Source organism: Chrysemys picta, chromosome 1, assembly GCF_011386835.1.
Source record: "Chrysemys picta bellii isolate R12L10 chromosome 1, ASM1138683v2, whole genome shotgun sequence".
Taxonomy (NCBI): Eukaryota; Metazoa; Chordata; order Testudines; family Emydidae; genus Chrysemys; species Chrysemys picta.
The window spans coordinates 25818494-25835986 of record NC_088791.1 but is presented as its reverse complement, the minus strand read 5'-3'; the positions used below and the strand labels follow the sequence as shown (position 1 = coordinate 25835986).

At 40.9% G+C, this 17493-nt stretch overlaps 1 protein-coding gene across 5 annotated transcripts in view; it reads left to right on the top strand.

Annotated features, from left to right (window-relative positions):
* Nucleotides 1-17493, top strand: part of CCDC146 (coiled-coil domain containing 146) — a 118558-nt gene that overhangs the window by 9145 nt on the left and 91920 nt on the right. For 3 of the 5 annotated variants that reach the window (XM_065553825.1, XM_005305782.4, XM_065553818.1), the window contains exon 2: nt 8576-8743. The exons of 1 other annotated variant lie outside the window; for it this stretch is intronic. In XM_065553825.1, the coding sequence (XP_065409897.1) occupies nt 8588-8743 (156 nt within the window). In that variant the 5' untranslated portion in view covers nt 8576-8587. Of the gene's footprint in view, nt 1-8575; nt 8744-17493 lie in introns of those variants that run through there. One more of the 5 variants, XM_065553823.1, reaches the window with a different exon arrangement.

The window sequence follows — 17493 nt, the reverse complement described above, 5'->3', positions numbered from 1 at the left end:
TATGTAGAAAAACAGTTGTTGTGGCACAGGTGGGCTGTGGAGTTTTTATAGCCTATTCAGGGGGCCTCAGAAAGAAAAAGGTTGAGAACCCCTGGTTTAGATAGTGTAACTGCAACCTACAGTGTGAATGTCATATATCAACACACACTTCCACACACATGGATTCTTCATCTCTGTTTAGAATTTCTTCCTTGTAGCCTTTGTTTCTTTTTCTTAAAATCTTTCAGCATGGCTTAGAGACCTGAACAAAACAGCAGCAACATTGAGATAATAAACATATTTAGCAATTTTAACATTTTGTTGATGAAAATTATTTTATTTATCAACATGTGTATATGTTTATGCACAATATTTCCTGGATTCAGTCTTGGCATCTGTGCTGTTTACATTGGTCTCACAATGGTTTGACTCCTCCAGGAGACAATCAAATTGTTTTTTTCCCCATTAGCAAATATAGTTGCTTAAATCTATCAGTAAAAGTCAAAACATCCTTGAAGGAATTCCAAACAGCACTAAAAGCAGGCTTAAATTTTACCATTCAAAGATTTCACTGCCCTAAGAGACCACCGTACCTTTCATTAGCCAAATGTAAATGATACAACACTTTTGTGTTTGTTTTTTTCCCCCGACAACGGTTCTCAAAAAAGGGCAGGGGCTATTTTCTCAAGACTTGGCACTCTGGTTTTTGAGTTGGAAGATACTGGAATTTTTATCTGAGAGTTCTAAATTGTGCTATTTCAAATAGTGATTTGGAACCCACTCAGAAAGAAAATTATGTTTATCTATTTTACTTCAATTTAATCCTGACTTCTGTCATTTTATTATAAACAATTTTAGGTTAGGAAAAAACAATTCATTACATACTACATTGTAGGTTTGAGGGGACGGCAAGCTAGGCTAATTTGTGGGTGGGTTCCACCTAGCACAACTAATTTGGCCTGTGCTAGTACTCAGTGCTGCAACAGAATGTCAAGTTCTCTGCACAGCAGTTACTGCCATTGTGAAGCGGATGAAAATATAGTCTTACCTGAATTTACTTCTGTTGACAAAACACAGAAAGGTGTATAAGAGGACAGAGCACAAAGTGAACCTTTACAGAAGGCCACAATCTGTCCTTGAGAATGTTTGGAGCTATAAAAGACAAAATGGTGGTAAAACTACAGCAGCCTGGCAATCAGTGGGGCAACAGCTGAGATAATATGCTGTGTCACTGAGAGTGTGGAGAACAGCAGCTGCATCCTAAAGCCTCATTTTGTAGCTAGTTACAATCCAAAATATGAAATTATAGCTTCTATATAAAGTTTGACTGTGTTACAAAAGATCACTTACATTGAATGCTAACTGTTCATTTCAAAATATGATGGTGTAAGCACCAAAGCAGTTCAGTTACTGTGTGTCATGCTACAGCACCATGAGTGGCTAAAAAGTCCAGTACCCAAGTGACAGTCCTTGCCATAGATAATGCACATGTAAAGTGCGGGGCCAGAGGTTGAAGCCAAATTACTACTAGCTCTCGAGACCTGCTGCCTTTTTCTCTGTGCTCTCTTCTCTTTTTTTCCTCTCTCAACCACCTCTCTTCAACCTCTGACTCCCTGGTGCAGCACAGTCCTCCACTATAGCCTATTGCTAGTAGCATCTTTCCAGATTGTGCTGTCAATGTTGAAAGTTTTCGAGTGCCTCTTGCATATGTCCTTGAACCTAGCCTAGATCAGCCCAGTGGCTTTGGAGCAGCCACATGCTCTTTATATAGGAGATCCTTTACATAATGGCAAAAATTGACACTTGTGGGTGCTTTGCAAATGTGGTACAAATATGAGCCTTATTGTGTCATGTAATAATTTAAAATTGTAAATTAAAGTAAAATTGAGAGGCAGGGTAACCCTGTGGTTAAGGCACTAGACTCAGGTTCCATAGATCTGGGTTCATTTCTCAGTTTTGTCATAGATTTTCTATATAACTTTGGGTAAATTACTTAATCTCTCTGTGCCTCTATTCCCCATCTATAAAATGGAGGTAATAGTACTTTCTGTGTCTGTCTTGTCTTTTAGGGGCAGACACTGTCTCATACTATCTGTTGTACAGAACCAAGCAGGATGATCTCTACAGTCTTGGTTGGGGCCTCTAGTTACCTAGAGTATTGTAGAGCTGGCTCCCACTTATGCAAGAAACTTGGTGATCTCCATTCGTAAAACAGAACATTTATAAAGATGGGATTTTGCCAAACACAAGAGGAGGAATGTAATGCAGCCAGATTCTCAGATCTTTATTCACTCCTGACTTGGGCTAAATACCTTTTTATTTTATCACTATTTGTTAACTATTATTGAACTCTTCACAGTGTTTTAGGATAGAGTGTGTGTGACTGGCGTCCCGGGGGAGCCAACTGAAGTCACTCAATTAGGGTGAACTGCAAAAAATATGGCAGGCAATCCCCCAAGCTGGTGGATATTCCAATAGTTAGATTTACCAAGCCAGCACAAAACAGCTCCTATTACACCTCACTGATTACTCAGAAGCCAACAACACAGTTCCCTTAAAGTAACCCAACCTCAGACCTCCACCTAGACACCCAAGTCAAATATGATGAGGATTAATGAAAATCTTACTCATCATATAAAAAAGGTTCTACCAATCCCAAAGGATCATACACATTACCCCCTAGGTTAATGAATATTCTAGATCTTACCCAAATACATGCTTACAGCCAATTCTTATTAACTAAACTAACATTTATTAAAAAAGAAAAGAGAATATAGGTTAAAAGATAATATACATACAGACATGAGTTCAATTCTTGAGGTTCCGATTCATAGCAAAGATGGTGAGCTTTGTAGATGCAAAGAGATCTTTCAGAAATAGTTTCTAGGTTATAGTCCAATGTTTGTATTCAGGGTGGTCCAGTCAGAACTGGGTCTCAGTCCTTATGGCTTAGGCTTCCCCTGCATGAAATCTCAAGCAGATCTGAAATAAAAGGGATCAGGATCCAAGGGTCTTTTATGCAGTTTTCTAGCATCCACTTGACCATACAATCCTGGGTAAACAATAGGCTTTTGATGTAACCTTCTGTTTCCTAAACCTCACCAGTAATTAACTACATGGATTAACATAAAATAATTTTAAAGTTTGAGATAAACTGCTTAATGGATAAGAGACACATAGACGATGACATTATTGCAGCCAAAATTCATCTAAATGTTAATATTCCCTTTTGATCTCTTAATCAATAGCTGTAGTGACAGACAGGAACTGTCTGTTTACATGGCTAGCATATATAAGTAAACACACACAATTAGTATCACTTCTAACAACATAGGTTTTCATTTAAAAGTTCTAGCCTATCTAGCATCAAATGGCCCTAATTACCATTCACATACCTGTCTAACATGACTTTAAAGGTTGGCTCTGGGTTATTTAGCCTGCCAGCTGTTTAACCCTTTCTGGCCATGTGTTACACTTTAAGATACATTGCAATTATATTAGAGTGGTAACAATAATGATTTGCATGGTTATATTTTAATTAGACAACATCACAGCATGTATGGAAGATATAATAACTTTTTGATGTTATTACTTACAACGACCTCTGTCAACGCTCCTTCCCCACTCTGAACTTTAGGGTACAGATGTGGGGCCTGCATGAAAACTTCTAAGCTTAACTACCAGCTTAGATCTGGTCCACTGCCACCACTCCCAATGTGCTAATTCCCTTCCCTGGGTAGCCTTGAGAGACTCTTCACCAATTCCCTGGTGAATACAGATCCTAACCCCTTGGATCTTAAAACAAGAAGAAATTAACCATCCCCCCTCCTTTCTCCCACCAACTCCTAGTGGATCAAGATCCAACCCCCTTGGATCTAAAAACAAGGAAAAATCAATCAGGTTCTTAAAAAGAAGGCTTTTTAATTAAAGAAAAAGGTAAAAATCATCTCTGTAAAATCAGGATAAAAAAATAACTTTACAGGGTAATCAAACTTAAAGAGCCCAGAGGAACCCCCTCTAGCCTTAGGTTCAAAGTTACAGCAAACAGAGGTAAACACCCTAGCAAAAAGTACATTTACAAGTTGAGAAAACAAAGATAAAACTAACACACCTTGCCTGGCTGTACTTACAAGTTTGAAATATGAGAGACTTGTTCAGAAAGATTTGGAGAGCCTGGATTGATGTCTGGTCCCTCTTAGTCCCAAGAGCAAACTCCCCCAAAACAAAGAGCACAAACAAAAGCCTTCCCCCCACCAAAATTTGAAAGTATCTTGTCCCCTTATAGGTCCTTTGGGTCAGGTGTCAGCCAGGTTACCTGAGCTTCTTAACCCTTTACAGGTAAAAGGATTTTGGAGTCTCTGGCCAGGAAGGATTTTATAGTATTGTACACAGGAGGGCTGTTACCCTTCCCTTTATAGTTATGACAACCTCCTTAAAAGCCACTTCTTCCAGAAATCTTTCCTACCCCCTTCTTTTCTTCAGTAATTTGCCAACTTTCTCCCTTTTCTCAGCAATTGTGCTGTTTTCATGTTTTGTAATTTGGGGCATGATCTTGCAAACACTTATGAACATGAATAACTAACTCACACGAGTAATACCATTAGACCAGATAATGCCCCCAAGATCCACCTATGTAGGGTCCCCTTTCTGTGCAGATGTCTCCTTCCAATGTAAGAGGATTGGGAAGGTCCGGAGTAGAGTTGGGCAATTTCATGCTGGATGGGAGGAGAGGGGAACACACATCTTATCCCTTGACTAGCCCTAAGAAAGTTCAAATAAAAGGTAATCTTGGCAGTAAGAGCCTATCCATAGTAGAGATTCCTCCCATTAGGGGTATCCTTGGGTAGCCATAACTAGGGAGAGCCCCTGGTTTCAACTACTTTGGAGATACACTACCAAACAAGAGTGCCACCAGAAATAAAGGGACAGTGTAAAGGCACACTGTCTTTGTGGGGCCAGGCGGTAGGGTTGCCAACTTTCTACTCACACAAAACCAAACACCCTTGCCCTGCCCCTCCTCTGAGGTCCCGCCCATGTCCCACCCCTTCACCGAGGCCCCGCCCCCACTCACTCCATCCCACCCCCTCACCTGTTACTTGCTCTCCCCACCCGCACTCACTCATTTTCACTGGGCTGGCTTAGGGGACTGGGGTGCAGGAGGGGGTGAGGACTCTGGTGGGGGGTGCAGGCTCCAGGGTGGGGCCAGAAATGAGGGTTTTGAGGTGCAGGAGGGAGCACCAGGCTGGGGGGTTCAGCTGAGGGGTTTGGAGTATGGGAGGAGGCTCCGGGCTAAGGCAGGGGGTTGGGGTGTGGGGGTGGGGGAGTGAGGGCTCTGATGTGGGGCTGGGACTGATGGATTTTGGGTACAGGAGGGTGCTCTAGGCTGGGACCAAGGAGTTTGGAGGGCGGGAGGGGGCTCTGCGCTGGTGCAGGGGGTGCGAGGGCTCTGGATAGCAGTGCAGAATTTGGGGCCGGGGATGAGGGGTTTGAGATTCAGGAGGGTGCTCCTGGCTGGGACTGAAGGGTTCAGAGGGTGGGAGGGGGATCAGGGCTGGGACATAGGGTTGGGTCGTGGCGGGGTGGGGAGTGAGGGCTATGGCTGGGGGTGTGGGCTCTGGGGCGGAGAACCTGTTTTCTGTCACAGGCCATTAACCCCCAGAAACCAGGGCTTTGGGGTGGAGCCTGGAGCTGGAGCAGGGATCAGCTCTGGAGCAGTGGAGCTGCAGGTTTTTGCCTGGAGCTGAAGCGGAGCCGAAGCACAGCTCCAAAGCCCTGCCAGAAACCCACCTAGGGTGGCGCAGAGGCTCGGGGCTTCCCCCACAGTGAGATGAGCAGGCCCAGTGACTCCCGCCCTGCAAGGAGGCGCTGAGACTCAGGGCTTCCCCCCCACAACAGGGCGAGCTGGCGCTCATGGCTCCTGACCCGCAGGGGGTGCCACTGGCCAGATGAAATTAACCATGGGGGCGCCACCAGATCCGGACCACGTGCCCTCGGTTCCCCAAACCCTGCTTACGCGTAGGAGCCAGGAGGGACATACTGGCTGCTTCCCAGGAGCCCGTGGAGCAGAGGCTAGCAGGGAGCCTGTCAGCCGTGCTGCGCAGCGCCACCAACTGGACAATCAACGGCCTGGCCAGCAGTGCTGACCAAAGCCGCCAGGATCCCTTTTCGACAGGTGTTCCTGTCGAAAACCGGACACCTGGTCACCCTAGGGCGGCCCTGGACTTTTGTGGTTCTGTAGGATTTGTTTGGTTTAGGGATGATCCTGCACCTCTCCAGCAGAAAAATGTGAGGGGAAACTTCAAGAAATCTTCCAATTTTTCCTCTTTCTTAACATTCTGCTAGAAGTTTTACTGAGGGAGAGGCCAAGCCAGCACATTGAATTCAGTGGAACTGCTTACACAAGCAAGTGGTTTTGAAACAAGTCCCTTAGGTTGTAAACTATTCTGAGAGGGAATGTGTTTAACTGTGGTAACATGATCACTGTAATTCAGTTTATGTATTTGGTGTTGTTTTTTTTTGCTGGTCCTTTAATTATCATGATTAATTGTTGCTATTTGAGGTGTTACTCACTACATAAGAATTCCTGTATGGACAAGATCATAGAATCATAGACTATTAGGGTTGGAAGAGACCTCAGGAGGTCATCTAGTCCAATCCCCTGCTCAAAGCAGGACCAACACCAACTAAATCATGGTCTGGGGCGGAGATAATGTAATGTTTTTAGTATTTGTGTCCTGTTTGTAAATTTCATGACCCTGTGAGGGAAGATCTGTTTACAGGTCTGTCGCATCTTACGCGCATTTAACATGCGCGATTTCAACTTTACGCGGTCAGCAAAAGCAAAAGCAAAAAAAAAAAAAAGAGAAAAACAACAATTTTAATACTATACCTGTAGTGCGGGCGATTTTGCCTGCCATTGAACTCAATGGTGTTTTGTCTATACGCGGTTTTCGCTTTACGCGCTAACCACGGAACGGAACCCCCGTGTAAGATGAGACAGACCTGTATATTGACTTGAGGGTGATACTAAAGCTCCATGGATGTATGTAATATTTTGAGCCCTAAACAGTAAGCTCTCTGGGGCAAGATTGCCTTCTTATATTGTGTTTGTATGGTACCTATAATGGGCCCCCATAGGAGCTACTTTAGTACAAGAAATAATCTGACTTTATTCTGCTGAATATATGTACATTACAGAAAAACAATTAAAATCTAACATGGAAAAAATATGAACACGTCACAAAATAGTAAGATGTGATTATAAAATGTATTTAGAGAGAGACTCCTCTTTAACACATACTAATTCCTTCGCTACAGAAAAATAAATATAATTAATTGAGTCTTGATAAAAATCTCAATGACAATTTTTTTCTCAGTTATCTGATTCACTGGAGTCAAACTCCTCCCAGTATTCACCATCAGCCAAATAGAGCGTACTTTGTGACTCAAACCAATAAAATCTCTTCCTACAGCTCAAGAGGAAACAAACTTCTGAAAAACCTCTTGAATTATAGCAATTTGAATCAAAGTGCTAGTCTATACTATAAAGACTTTGCTGGTATAACTACACCAACAAAGCTGCACAGCATATACCAGTAAAAGGACCTAAACCATCTCCTCAGACAACAATCTATACCAGGGGTCAGCAACCTTTCAGAAGTGGTGTGCCGAGTCTTCATTTATTCACTCTAATTTAAGGTTTCGTGTGCCAGTAATACATTTTAATGTTTTTAGAAGGTCTCTTTCTATAAGTCTATAATATGTAGCTAAACTTTTGTTGAATGTAAAATAAATAAGGTTTTTAAAATGTTTAAGAAGCTTCATTTAAAATTAAAATGCAGAGCCCCCCAGACTGGTGGCCAGGACCCGGGCAGTGTGAGTGCCACTGAAAATCAGATCGTGTGCCACTTTTGGCACATGTGCCATAGGTTGCCTACCCCTGATCTATACCATTAAAAGGACTCTTTGCCACTATACATTTTATTTACAAAGATGGTTTTGCTTGCATAGCTGTACTGATTGGGGTGTGATTTTTGTCTCCCTCTTCACTCCTAGCCAACATAGCTATTTTGGTAAAATTTGTAAATCTGGCCTACAAATGCCTCTCCACCACCTCAAATCACTTGGAGGTGAGGGCTCTCTGCACTTTATAGGATGATGCCAATAAAGAGGTGCAGGTATAGCTCTCAAAACATTTGACTCTGACTGTGCTGTAGGGAGGATTGTCGTCTATCTTTCTATGTACAGAATTATAGTGTAACTAAACCATTAGACGGGTTTTATAGCATTTATACAATAGAGTGGGACACAGTCTCGTTACAGCTTTCATTAAGGCAAACCTCTGAAAGCGATCATTGTGTGGTTTTCTTTATTTGAACACAGGTCTCATTCCAACTCATATCTTTTTGTTTTCTTCATCTCTTGCATATAGGGTTGCCAACCCTCCAGGAATTAAAGATTAACCGTTAATGAAAGATTGTCATGTGATGAAACCTCCAGGAATAAACCCAATCAAAATTGGCAACCCTACTTGCATAGCGTGTGTGTTTCTAAAGATCTATAAATGCTGAATATTGGTATTTTTATTACTTCACAGAATTTTGAAAAAATGAGTGATGCTGGTGAAGAAAGTTCCAGTTCCAGTGACTCAGAACCAGAAACGGAGAAAGCGGAGCCTATTTATGCCATAGCTCCATCAATTAATATCCAAGATGAGGGATCCATTGATGTAGCTGCAAGTCCTGCATTTCAGTACCTCGATGAGGTACTGTATACAGCTTTCTATAATACAAGTGTTAATAGTTAGTCTGAAATCCAGCAACTGTTGGTAGCAACTGAAAGTTGTTGCCATTTTTTGCTGTTTGGCCTATATGAAATGAGTTGGTGATCTTCTCAGTTTCTTAATGGATAGGGACCCACATCACAAAAACAACCACAACAAGAAGATCTGGTGTTGGCAATTTTGGCAGAGATGTCAAGGATTAATGGGAGATGGAGACAGATTTGCCCTCCATAATAAAGATGGTGTCTTACGGTCAGAGTTGTTTGGGCTGGAGAAAGCTTGCACTGCAGTTGCCCATGCTGAACTTCTTCTGTGAGTTAAGAGGACTTCATTCTCCAGCGCTGCAAATCTAGTACTTTTTACAATAATTATTTTTACTTTAGAGAAGAAGTTATTAAACTTAGAATAGTCTTCAATAAGGTGAAATAACCATACAATAAATCACAAAGCATTAATTTTACTTTTACAGATGATGCAGCTGACAGCCCCAGTGGTAGTCTGCCTTCTTTCTTCCCTAACCATTGGAGGACAGGGACCACAGAGCTGTCTGGCTATCTTACAAAATTAGAACATGCATAGGGGGCATATATCTTGCAGGATGGAATGCACACGCAATAGTATTTCTTTGTAGATAGGGAGACCATGGACATGGTCTTGAGGAGGCTGTGAATGGTGCTGTTTTATTTTTATGCTAGGTAATTATTTTTGCAGCTAAAATGATAATTTTCACAAAGGCTGCAGGGGCGAGAGGAAAGCTACAGTTAAAAAGCATCACAGGCACTGTGAGCTGCTAGTGGTAGCAGAAGCCATTTGGAGCAAAGCAGCTTTGCAGGGCTGCCTGCATTAAAGGAACTGTTAGATATTTAATTAAAATGTTTAGAGTAATAACTTGAAAGTGCTTTCTGTTAATTTGGTAATAATCATATCCTGGATTAATAAACCCTTTGGTCTTCGACCTCAGCGTTCATTTACGATAAATATAAATACAACATCTTCTGAGTTTAATGAGCCCAAGATAAAGTAGTTACTTTATAAACAGGAAACACACTCAAAGCTATCATAAACTCAAGGTACCACAGTACATGACAATCTCTTAGATACTCAATTCAGTTCAAAAGGGATCCCTTAATCCCTGGTATTTCTTTAAATTAACAGCCTGAAGTAACAGCTCCAGAATGAGCTTCACAACTGCCTTCTCAGTACTATGAACCTGCCTAAAGCTCAGTCACATAGATCCATATTGATGAAGATGAAACTAAAACTGTAACATAGCTAACTGACCTTTTGGGGGATGAGGTACAGAGCTGCTGGGAGAGGTAAATGTACTTGCAAATTAGAAATAGGACAGTAATTCCAAAAATTCTCAGTTATTTCAACTTGTGCTCAGATTTACATGGAGAATACAACTCATGATGAAAGGTAAAAAATTATGGATTTACCTATAACTGGTCCCTAATGATTCTACTTCTTTGAATGAAATGGTCAGAAAAAGCTTGGCAGGAAACAGAATTAGGAAATGAATCTCTTGATTTAGAATTTACTAAGGGCTCAGTCCAGCCCCTTCCCTATGGTAGAGGCCTGTAATGTTAAATATTAACGTATATTCACAGTATAGACTTATGTGATAAAATTATAGGAAATTTCTGCAAATTAGAATTGCTAGAAGTACAGAGAAGGGCAACAAAAATGATTAGGGTATGGAACAGCCTCCATAACAGGAGAGATTAAAAAGATTCGAGCTGTTCAGGTTAGAAAAGAGATGACTAGGGTGAGGGGAGGGGATATGATAGAGGTCTATAAAATCATGAATGTTCTGAACAAAAGGAATAGGGAAGTGTTATTTACCCCTTCATATAACACACGGGGTCACCCAATGAAATTAATAGGCAGCAGGTTGAAAACAAACAAGTACTTTTTCACACAATGTACAGTCAACCCATGGAACTCATGCCAGGGGAATGTTGTGAAGGCCAGAACTATAACTAGGTTAAAAAAAGAATTAGATAAGATCATGGAGGATAGGTCCATCAATGGCTATTAGCCAAGATGGCCAAGGATGCAATCCCAAGCTCTGGGTGTCCCTAAGCCTCTGACTGTCAAAAGTGGGACTGGACAATATTATTAACCACTTATGCTAAACAATCTGTTCCACCTTGTATTTAGCTGTGACACACAGGGGATGTTTCCCAGACCTGAAGAAGAGCTCTGTGTAAGCTGGAAAGCTTGTTTTTACTCACTAACAGAAGTTGGTCTAATAAAAGATATTACTTCACCCACCTTGTCTTGCTAATATCCTGGGACCAACACAGCTACAACAACACTGCATATGAAGTTTGGCAAAGTTATAAGCAAGTGAAAACGGGGTCTAATGGGAAGTGCTGGACAACTTTAGTAGGTGGTGCACTTCTAATATTAAACTTGAATACAGAAAACGAGAGTATAAAGTGCATAAGGCATTTGTGAAAGAGCTTTTGCTGTGGTTTTTTTAAAAGGAGCTAATAGACTACTTTATTCTCAGTGTAATTTTCAACAATTACTATTTGTACTTTCTGTTTTGGTCAGGCTTTTCATTTCTTAGTCACATTTATTTTCTTCCAATAACATGCATTTGGTTTTGTTCAATGAACTTATGGAGTACTCAGAGATAAAATGTATGACTTCAGTCACAAAGAGGTCTGTGCATAGATGCTGAATTCAATTTCTATGAGTAGCTTTCAAAGTTTTCCACTTGAACGGAAGCAGATTGTCTCTGGTTTACTGGTTAGTCATTTATGCCTATTTAGTAGCAAATACTGTATCAATAGAGACACCTTTCAGTATTTTAACATTTATTTTAGAATATATAGTCCTTTTGGCGGTGAACCTCCTGTTCAACTCCGTCTTGCTTTTCACATGTAAATAGCAGATTGCATGTTTGACTCTTGCTGCACAAAGTATCTCTTCTTATTATTTCGTAACACATTGTGACATTATGTAGCCTGCTTGCAATGGGAAAAAACATTAAAAATGGTTCAAGGGATGAATAAAAGCCACTTAGTCCATCAAGATGTGTTCCTTTTCAGCAAGTTATTTACTACCAAGATTACATCAAGTTGACTAAATAGTTCCACTGCTTTTTCCATTAGCAGTGTTGCGGGAAGGCAGGGGGGGAGGGGGCTGTTTCATGCATTTGAATCTGATGTATGCATGGAAATGAACATCCAAATGGTGTTTTATTTTATTTTTTTACTGGTGTTGAGTTAAAATGATTGATTGCTTTATGTTTCTACCATTTATTATTGAAATGTTTTTGTAGGTAATCTTCATATCCTGTGAACATTTCCCGAAATCCCATTTTCCTCCTGTGTAAACCAATAGAAATAAATCCTGGGAATCTATTCCCTATGGATTACTTTAATTGGAATCTCTTTTGTATATCATAGCTTATCACTTTAAGTTTTAATAGATATATTTATAGGGCAAATATGTACCCCATGAAATAAACTCCTTTATTGTCATCTTGAATTTGCTTCATTCTAGACCACATTTGTAGAATTTGGCCCTAAAAATAAATAAAATTTACCATGCTTTGATTTAAAGTTTACTTGTGCATTATCTAACTTTTTAGATGCCTTAACAATTAAGTAAAATTAACATAATTCTTCCAACAATTAGTTGCAACAAAGAGTTCACTCCAAGTTTACAGTTACCCTCTGCTGTAATAAAAACTTACATACAAAGATACTAGCCTGAATCCATTACCTGACCTATCCTAAGAACAAAATGCTCATCATAACTAACCTGCCTAAGACAAAGGCTTGAATGAACAGATAGGTTTTGCACTGTGCCCTGAGGTTTATCTATATTCTTCATTCATTGCAGCTGATAGCTCAGTAGTTTGAGCATTGACCTGCTTAACCCAAGGTTGTGAGTTCAATCCTTGAGGGGGGCATTTAGGGATCTGGGACAAAAATCTCTCTGGGGATTAGTTTTGCTTTGAGCAGGGGGTTGGACTAGATGACCTCCTACAGTCCCTTCAAACCCTGATATTCTATGATTTTCTCATATCTTATACTTTATATTTATATTTTTTGTTTTTTTGTTTTAAAAAAAAGCATCTCAGAATTTATGCTTAAGGCCTTTGTTTACTGTGTGGCAGCAACCCCCAAATTCCACAACAAAGTTAATTTAGTCTGCTGTAAAATACTCTTCATTCCCACCCTGTCTCCCTGCACACTCACATGCACACACACAACAATGGTTCTGAATTGAATTTGTCACTGGTTATTTTCAAGGATTCCCTACACCTCACCTCATCCCTACCGCAATGCCTAATTGTTTTGGGGTTGTTGTCAGATTAAAATTTGTTTGTTGATTTTATTTATTCCTTTTTTATTTATGGACCGTAAAAAGCACCAATCGCAGGCTCTGAGTTCTCTGCAAGTTATTCAAAATTACAAACCAAGTACAATTCAGTCAGTTTACTCCATCTGTCAAATGACACCTGATAATGACATATTGGTTCAATTCTTTTGTAAATCCTCCTACCTTTCTCCAAATGCCAGGTGAAATAAATGGGCCCTGCAACATGCCCTGAAAGTCAATAAATATTTTGGATCAGGTGTGGGAGGGCATTCCAGTGCTTGGTCCCTGCCAGCCCAGTTGCTGCCTCTCTCTTATATCAAAGGGGACCTAGAATCAACAATCTGCTGATTATAACTGTGTCAGTCTATCCTGGAAAAAGAGACTGTCTCTTGGGTAGAGTAGTCCCAGACCATTTAGGTCTTCTTAGGTCAAAACCAAGATCTTAAAATTTATCTGGAAGCTTACAGGTATCCAGTCTAAGTCCTGGGAACAGATGTCAAGTGTTCTATCTATGAGACACCCGGCTTAAGAAATTGATAGCTGTCTTTTGCACCAGTTCTAGTTTGGGAATGGATGACAGTTGCAACATCTGAGTACAAAAGGTACAAAAGATAACATTATCTACACCTAGACGGAAGGCTTTCACCCCTCAGCTCACAGAGAGCCTAGTAAACTGCCTTCTTAATCCACTGCTGCTACTTGGTCTTCAAATGTAAGTTTTGATCTAGCTGTACTCTTCAGGTTCTACATTTGCATAGCTAATGGCAATTGAAAGTCCTTAATCTTAGGGTCAGATATAAGCTCCACCATCTTTTCTGGTTATTTCTTCCATCCTGTCAATATTTTGTTTTGATTTAACTTTTACTTCAAATTGAAAATGAAATATAAGTTCATCTGAGAATCTCCAAAGTGATCTTAGACTTTGGTTTTCAGACAAAATATGAACAAATTAAATAAAGATATCCTATCTCCTAGAAGGGACCTTGAAAAGTCATTGAGTCCAGCCCCCTGCCTTCACTAGCAGGACCAAGTACTGATTTTGCCCTAGATCCCTAAGTGGCCCCCTGAAGGATTAAATTTACAACCCCTGGATTTAGGAGGCCAATGCTCAAACCACTGACCTATCCCTCCTTTAGCTTTAAAGGTGCTTTAGCTTTTCTATTTTCAGGTCTTTGGGATCATTCATGATTCTTTGGACTTAAACTCACAAATCATTAGCCAATATTCAATTTTTAAAAATAATTTGTCTGTTACAGCCTGTTGTGTGACTAATAGAGAACCCTATTTTCCTTAACTATCATTTTTATTTCATTGTACTATTGTTTCTTCAAAATATATGAATAAGTAGCTAATTTCCTTTGTAAATCACAATTTAAAGCTACTCTCACGCTGTCAATTTCTGTGCCCCTCAGACATATTGGAGTTTTGACAAGTACAGTTTTGCAAGAGGTTGTTTTTTCCAGTTTCTGAGAAGCTGTAAACAGGCCTGTTTATGCAAAATAAAGTTAGATCACATTTTTCTAGAAATATTTTGTTACATGTGATTAATGGTGCAATTCCACGGATGATGAAAGTAAATCAGCTGGTAAAAAAATGAGTAGCAAAGGCTTATGAAAATATGAATTCAGATGTGGAAAATGAAACATGAATAAAGAAATACTATAGTAAGACCTACCCATATTTGGGTTGACCACATGGATATTTGAAGACCTGAGCTCGGCCCTGTGGATTTACACCTCTACCCCGATATAACATGAATTCAGATATAACGCGGTAAAGCAGCGCTCCAGGGCGGGGGGGCGGGGGGGCTACGCACTCCGGTGGATCAAAGCAAGTTCAATATAACACAGTTTCACCTATAACGCGGTAAGATTTTTTGGCTCCCGAGGACAGCGTTATATTGAGGTAGAGGTGTAGTATTTTGGTACCTGCGCTCTATCTACTGCCACTCCAAACTGGCCTTGGCTTTCTGTCATCTCATTATGAACACAGAATTGCTATATATGGGGAGACCAATAATTTCATGTTTATGATGCTTATTTTCTGTAGCATTTTAACCAATTTACAAATTACAACATGCAACAGGTTCAAACAAAAATCACATGAAAAGCAAAAACTACATCACTTTTTCATGCCAAAATTGAAGTTTAAATATAAAATTCCTCTCTCCTTTTAAAACGAACTGAATGCATGTGACCCTTCTGAGCTCTAGTGGGATGGCATTTTGTAGACCCAGGGATGCAGAGGTAAAAATAGAAGCTGTACCTATTGTACTTCTGCAAGTTCCTGAGGATTTTTTTTTCAAATACACCATTCTGACTCATCTTGAAGAAAAAGATGGAATGGAGGGAAGGTGCCACAACTTCTACTGCATTGTCCACAGAATGTACTTTATGTGGCAACTGCCACAAAATCCTCCTCTCAGAAACAGAAATCCTGTTTTTCTGGAAATCCAGCTGCCTTCCTGTCTGCCATGCCACCTAACTTTTTTCACTGGGCAGGCTTCAGCTGTCTTCTGCCTGACTCTTCCTTACTCTGAAGAGGGAATTCTGACTGTTTTCAGTTCACTTGGTCCACGTAGGTCCTGAATCTGTAGAAGAAGGAAATCTCCAAGAAAGCTTCTATGACCACGCTACTGCAGGCTGGTGACCTCCCCATATCTTTCAAGGTAAAAACTGGAACATACCCCCTACAGCCTATGTGAAGCCCACCTCCTTGGGAACCCAGTCTCTATACCTACTCCCATCTGCATCTATTCCTTCCAAGTGCCTGTCCCCATCCTGTTCCCATCCACTGGTGCTTCCACCCCAACCCCCATCCAGCTTCCCAGTTCCTACCTACTTCCACCCTTTTTCTTCTTTCCCAATTCTGTCTTTTCCATCTTACCAAATGCTGTCTCAAACCTGCTTCTACTGGTGCATTGTCACTATCCCCTTCCATTCACACTTACTAATGCCTGTGCATTTGTCAGCCAGAAGGAGGCAGAAGGCACTTCCCTCTCAGCAGGCCAGTAGCTAAGCAATGTTTTCCCTCAGAGTTTGAATCTCTATTGCTCCATCCTCAGAGATTGATGGACCTGATAGAAGAGATCCTCCACTCAAGAAGGACTTAGATTCTGACTTTAGTCTGCAGTAAATAGTGATCTGCCAATACAGGTGTAATTATCACACTCCCTTTATCCTCATCCAATTGAAAGACAAGGCATAAAGTGACAAAATCCCCATGAAACTTTATGGGCATTTTACCCTTTCCAGTGTCAGCTCAAGCTCAAAATGATAGATGGGGCTCGTGCTCATTAATTAAGGGCAATATTGTGGCTTTCACACTGTCAATGAAATCCTGTTTCTGCTGCTTTGGATCCGTGCAGCATGGGAAAAGTTGTCTGACAAGGATTCTTCAGATGGAAGAACTTTTCCATGGTGCATAGACTAGCGATGAATGTAAATTTGTCTTACTTTGAATATATTTTCCTTATTTTTTTCCCTCCACTCAGTGCAGGAGGAAAGGGCAAGACATTAAGGAGCTGGTTACATATTTCTAGTTCTTCAAATATTTGCGTGGATCCCACCGTTTGTGTGTATATGTACAACACAAATAAAACATCTCATAGTAACCCTTCTTTCTCTGCCCTGCACAGATTTAGACTTGGCCCTGGCATGTGTTAGAGCTGCCTAAGAACTACTTTAAACTACACCAGCTGGCAGTGTAGTCCCCAAAGAACCATCCACCCATTGAGAATTGGCAGAGTCCAATGATACATTGAGCAAGCTCCCTGCACTGGATAGGGTGGAATGACATAGAAGCTGGCTACATGCCTGACCAACCTGATTGCCTTCTATGATGAGATAACTGGCTCTGTGGATATGGGGAAAGCAGTGGACGTGATATATCTTGACTTTAGCAAAGCTTTTGATACTGTCTCCCACAGTATTCTTGCCAGCATGTTAAAGAAGTATGGATTGGATGAATGCACTATAAGGTGGATAGAAAGCTGGCTAGATAGTCAGGCTAAACGGGTAGTGATCAATGGCTCGATGTCCAGTTGGCAGCGGGTATCAAGCTGAGTACCCAAAGGGTCAGTCCTGGGGCCAGTTTTGTTCAACATCTTCATTAATGATCTGGATGATGGGATGGATAGCACCCTCAGCAAGTTCGCAGATGACACTAAGCTGGGGGGAGAGGTAGATATGCTGTAGGGTAGGGATAGGGTCCAGAGTGACCTAGACAAATTGGAGGATTGGGCCAAAAGAAATGTGCTGAGGTTCAACAAGGACAAGTGCAGAATCCTGCAGTTAGCATGGAAGAATCCCATGCACTGCTACAGGCTGGGGACCAACTTGCTAAGTGGTAATTCTTCAGAAAAAGGACCTGGGGATTTCAGTGGACGA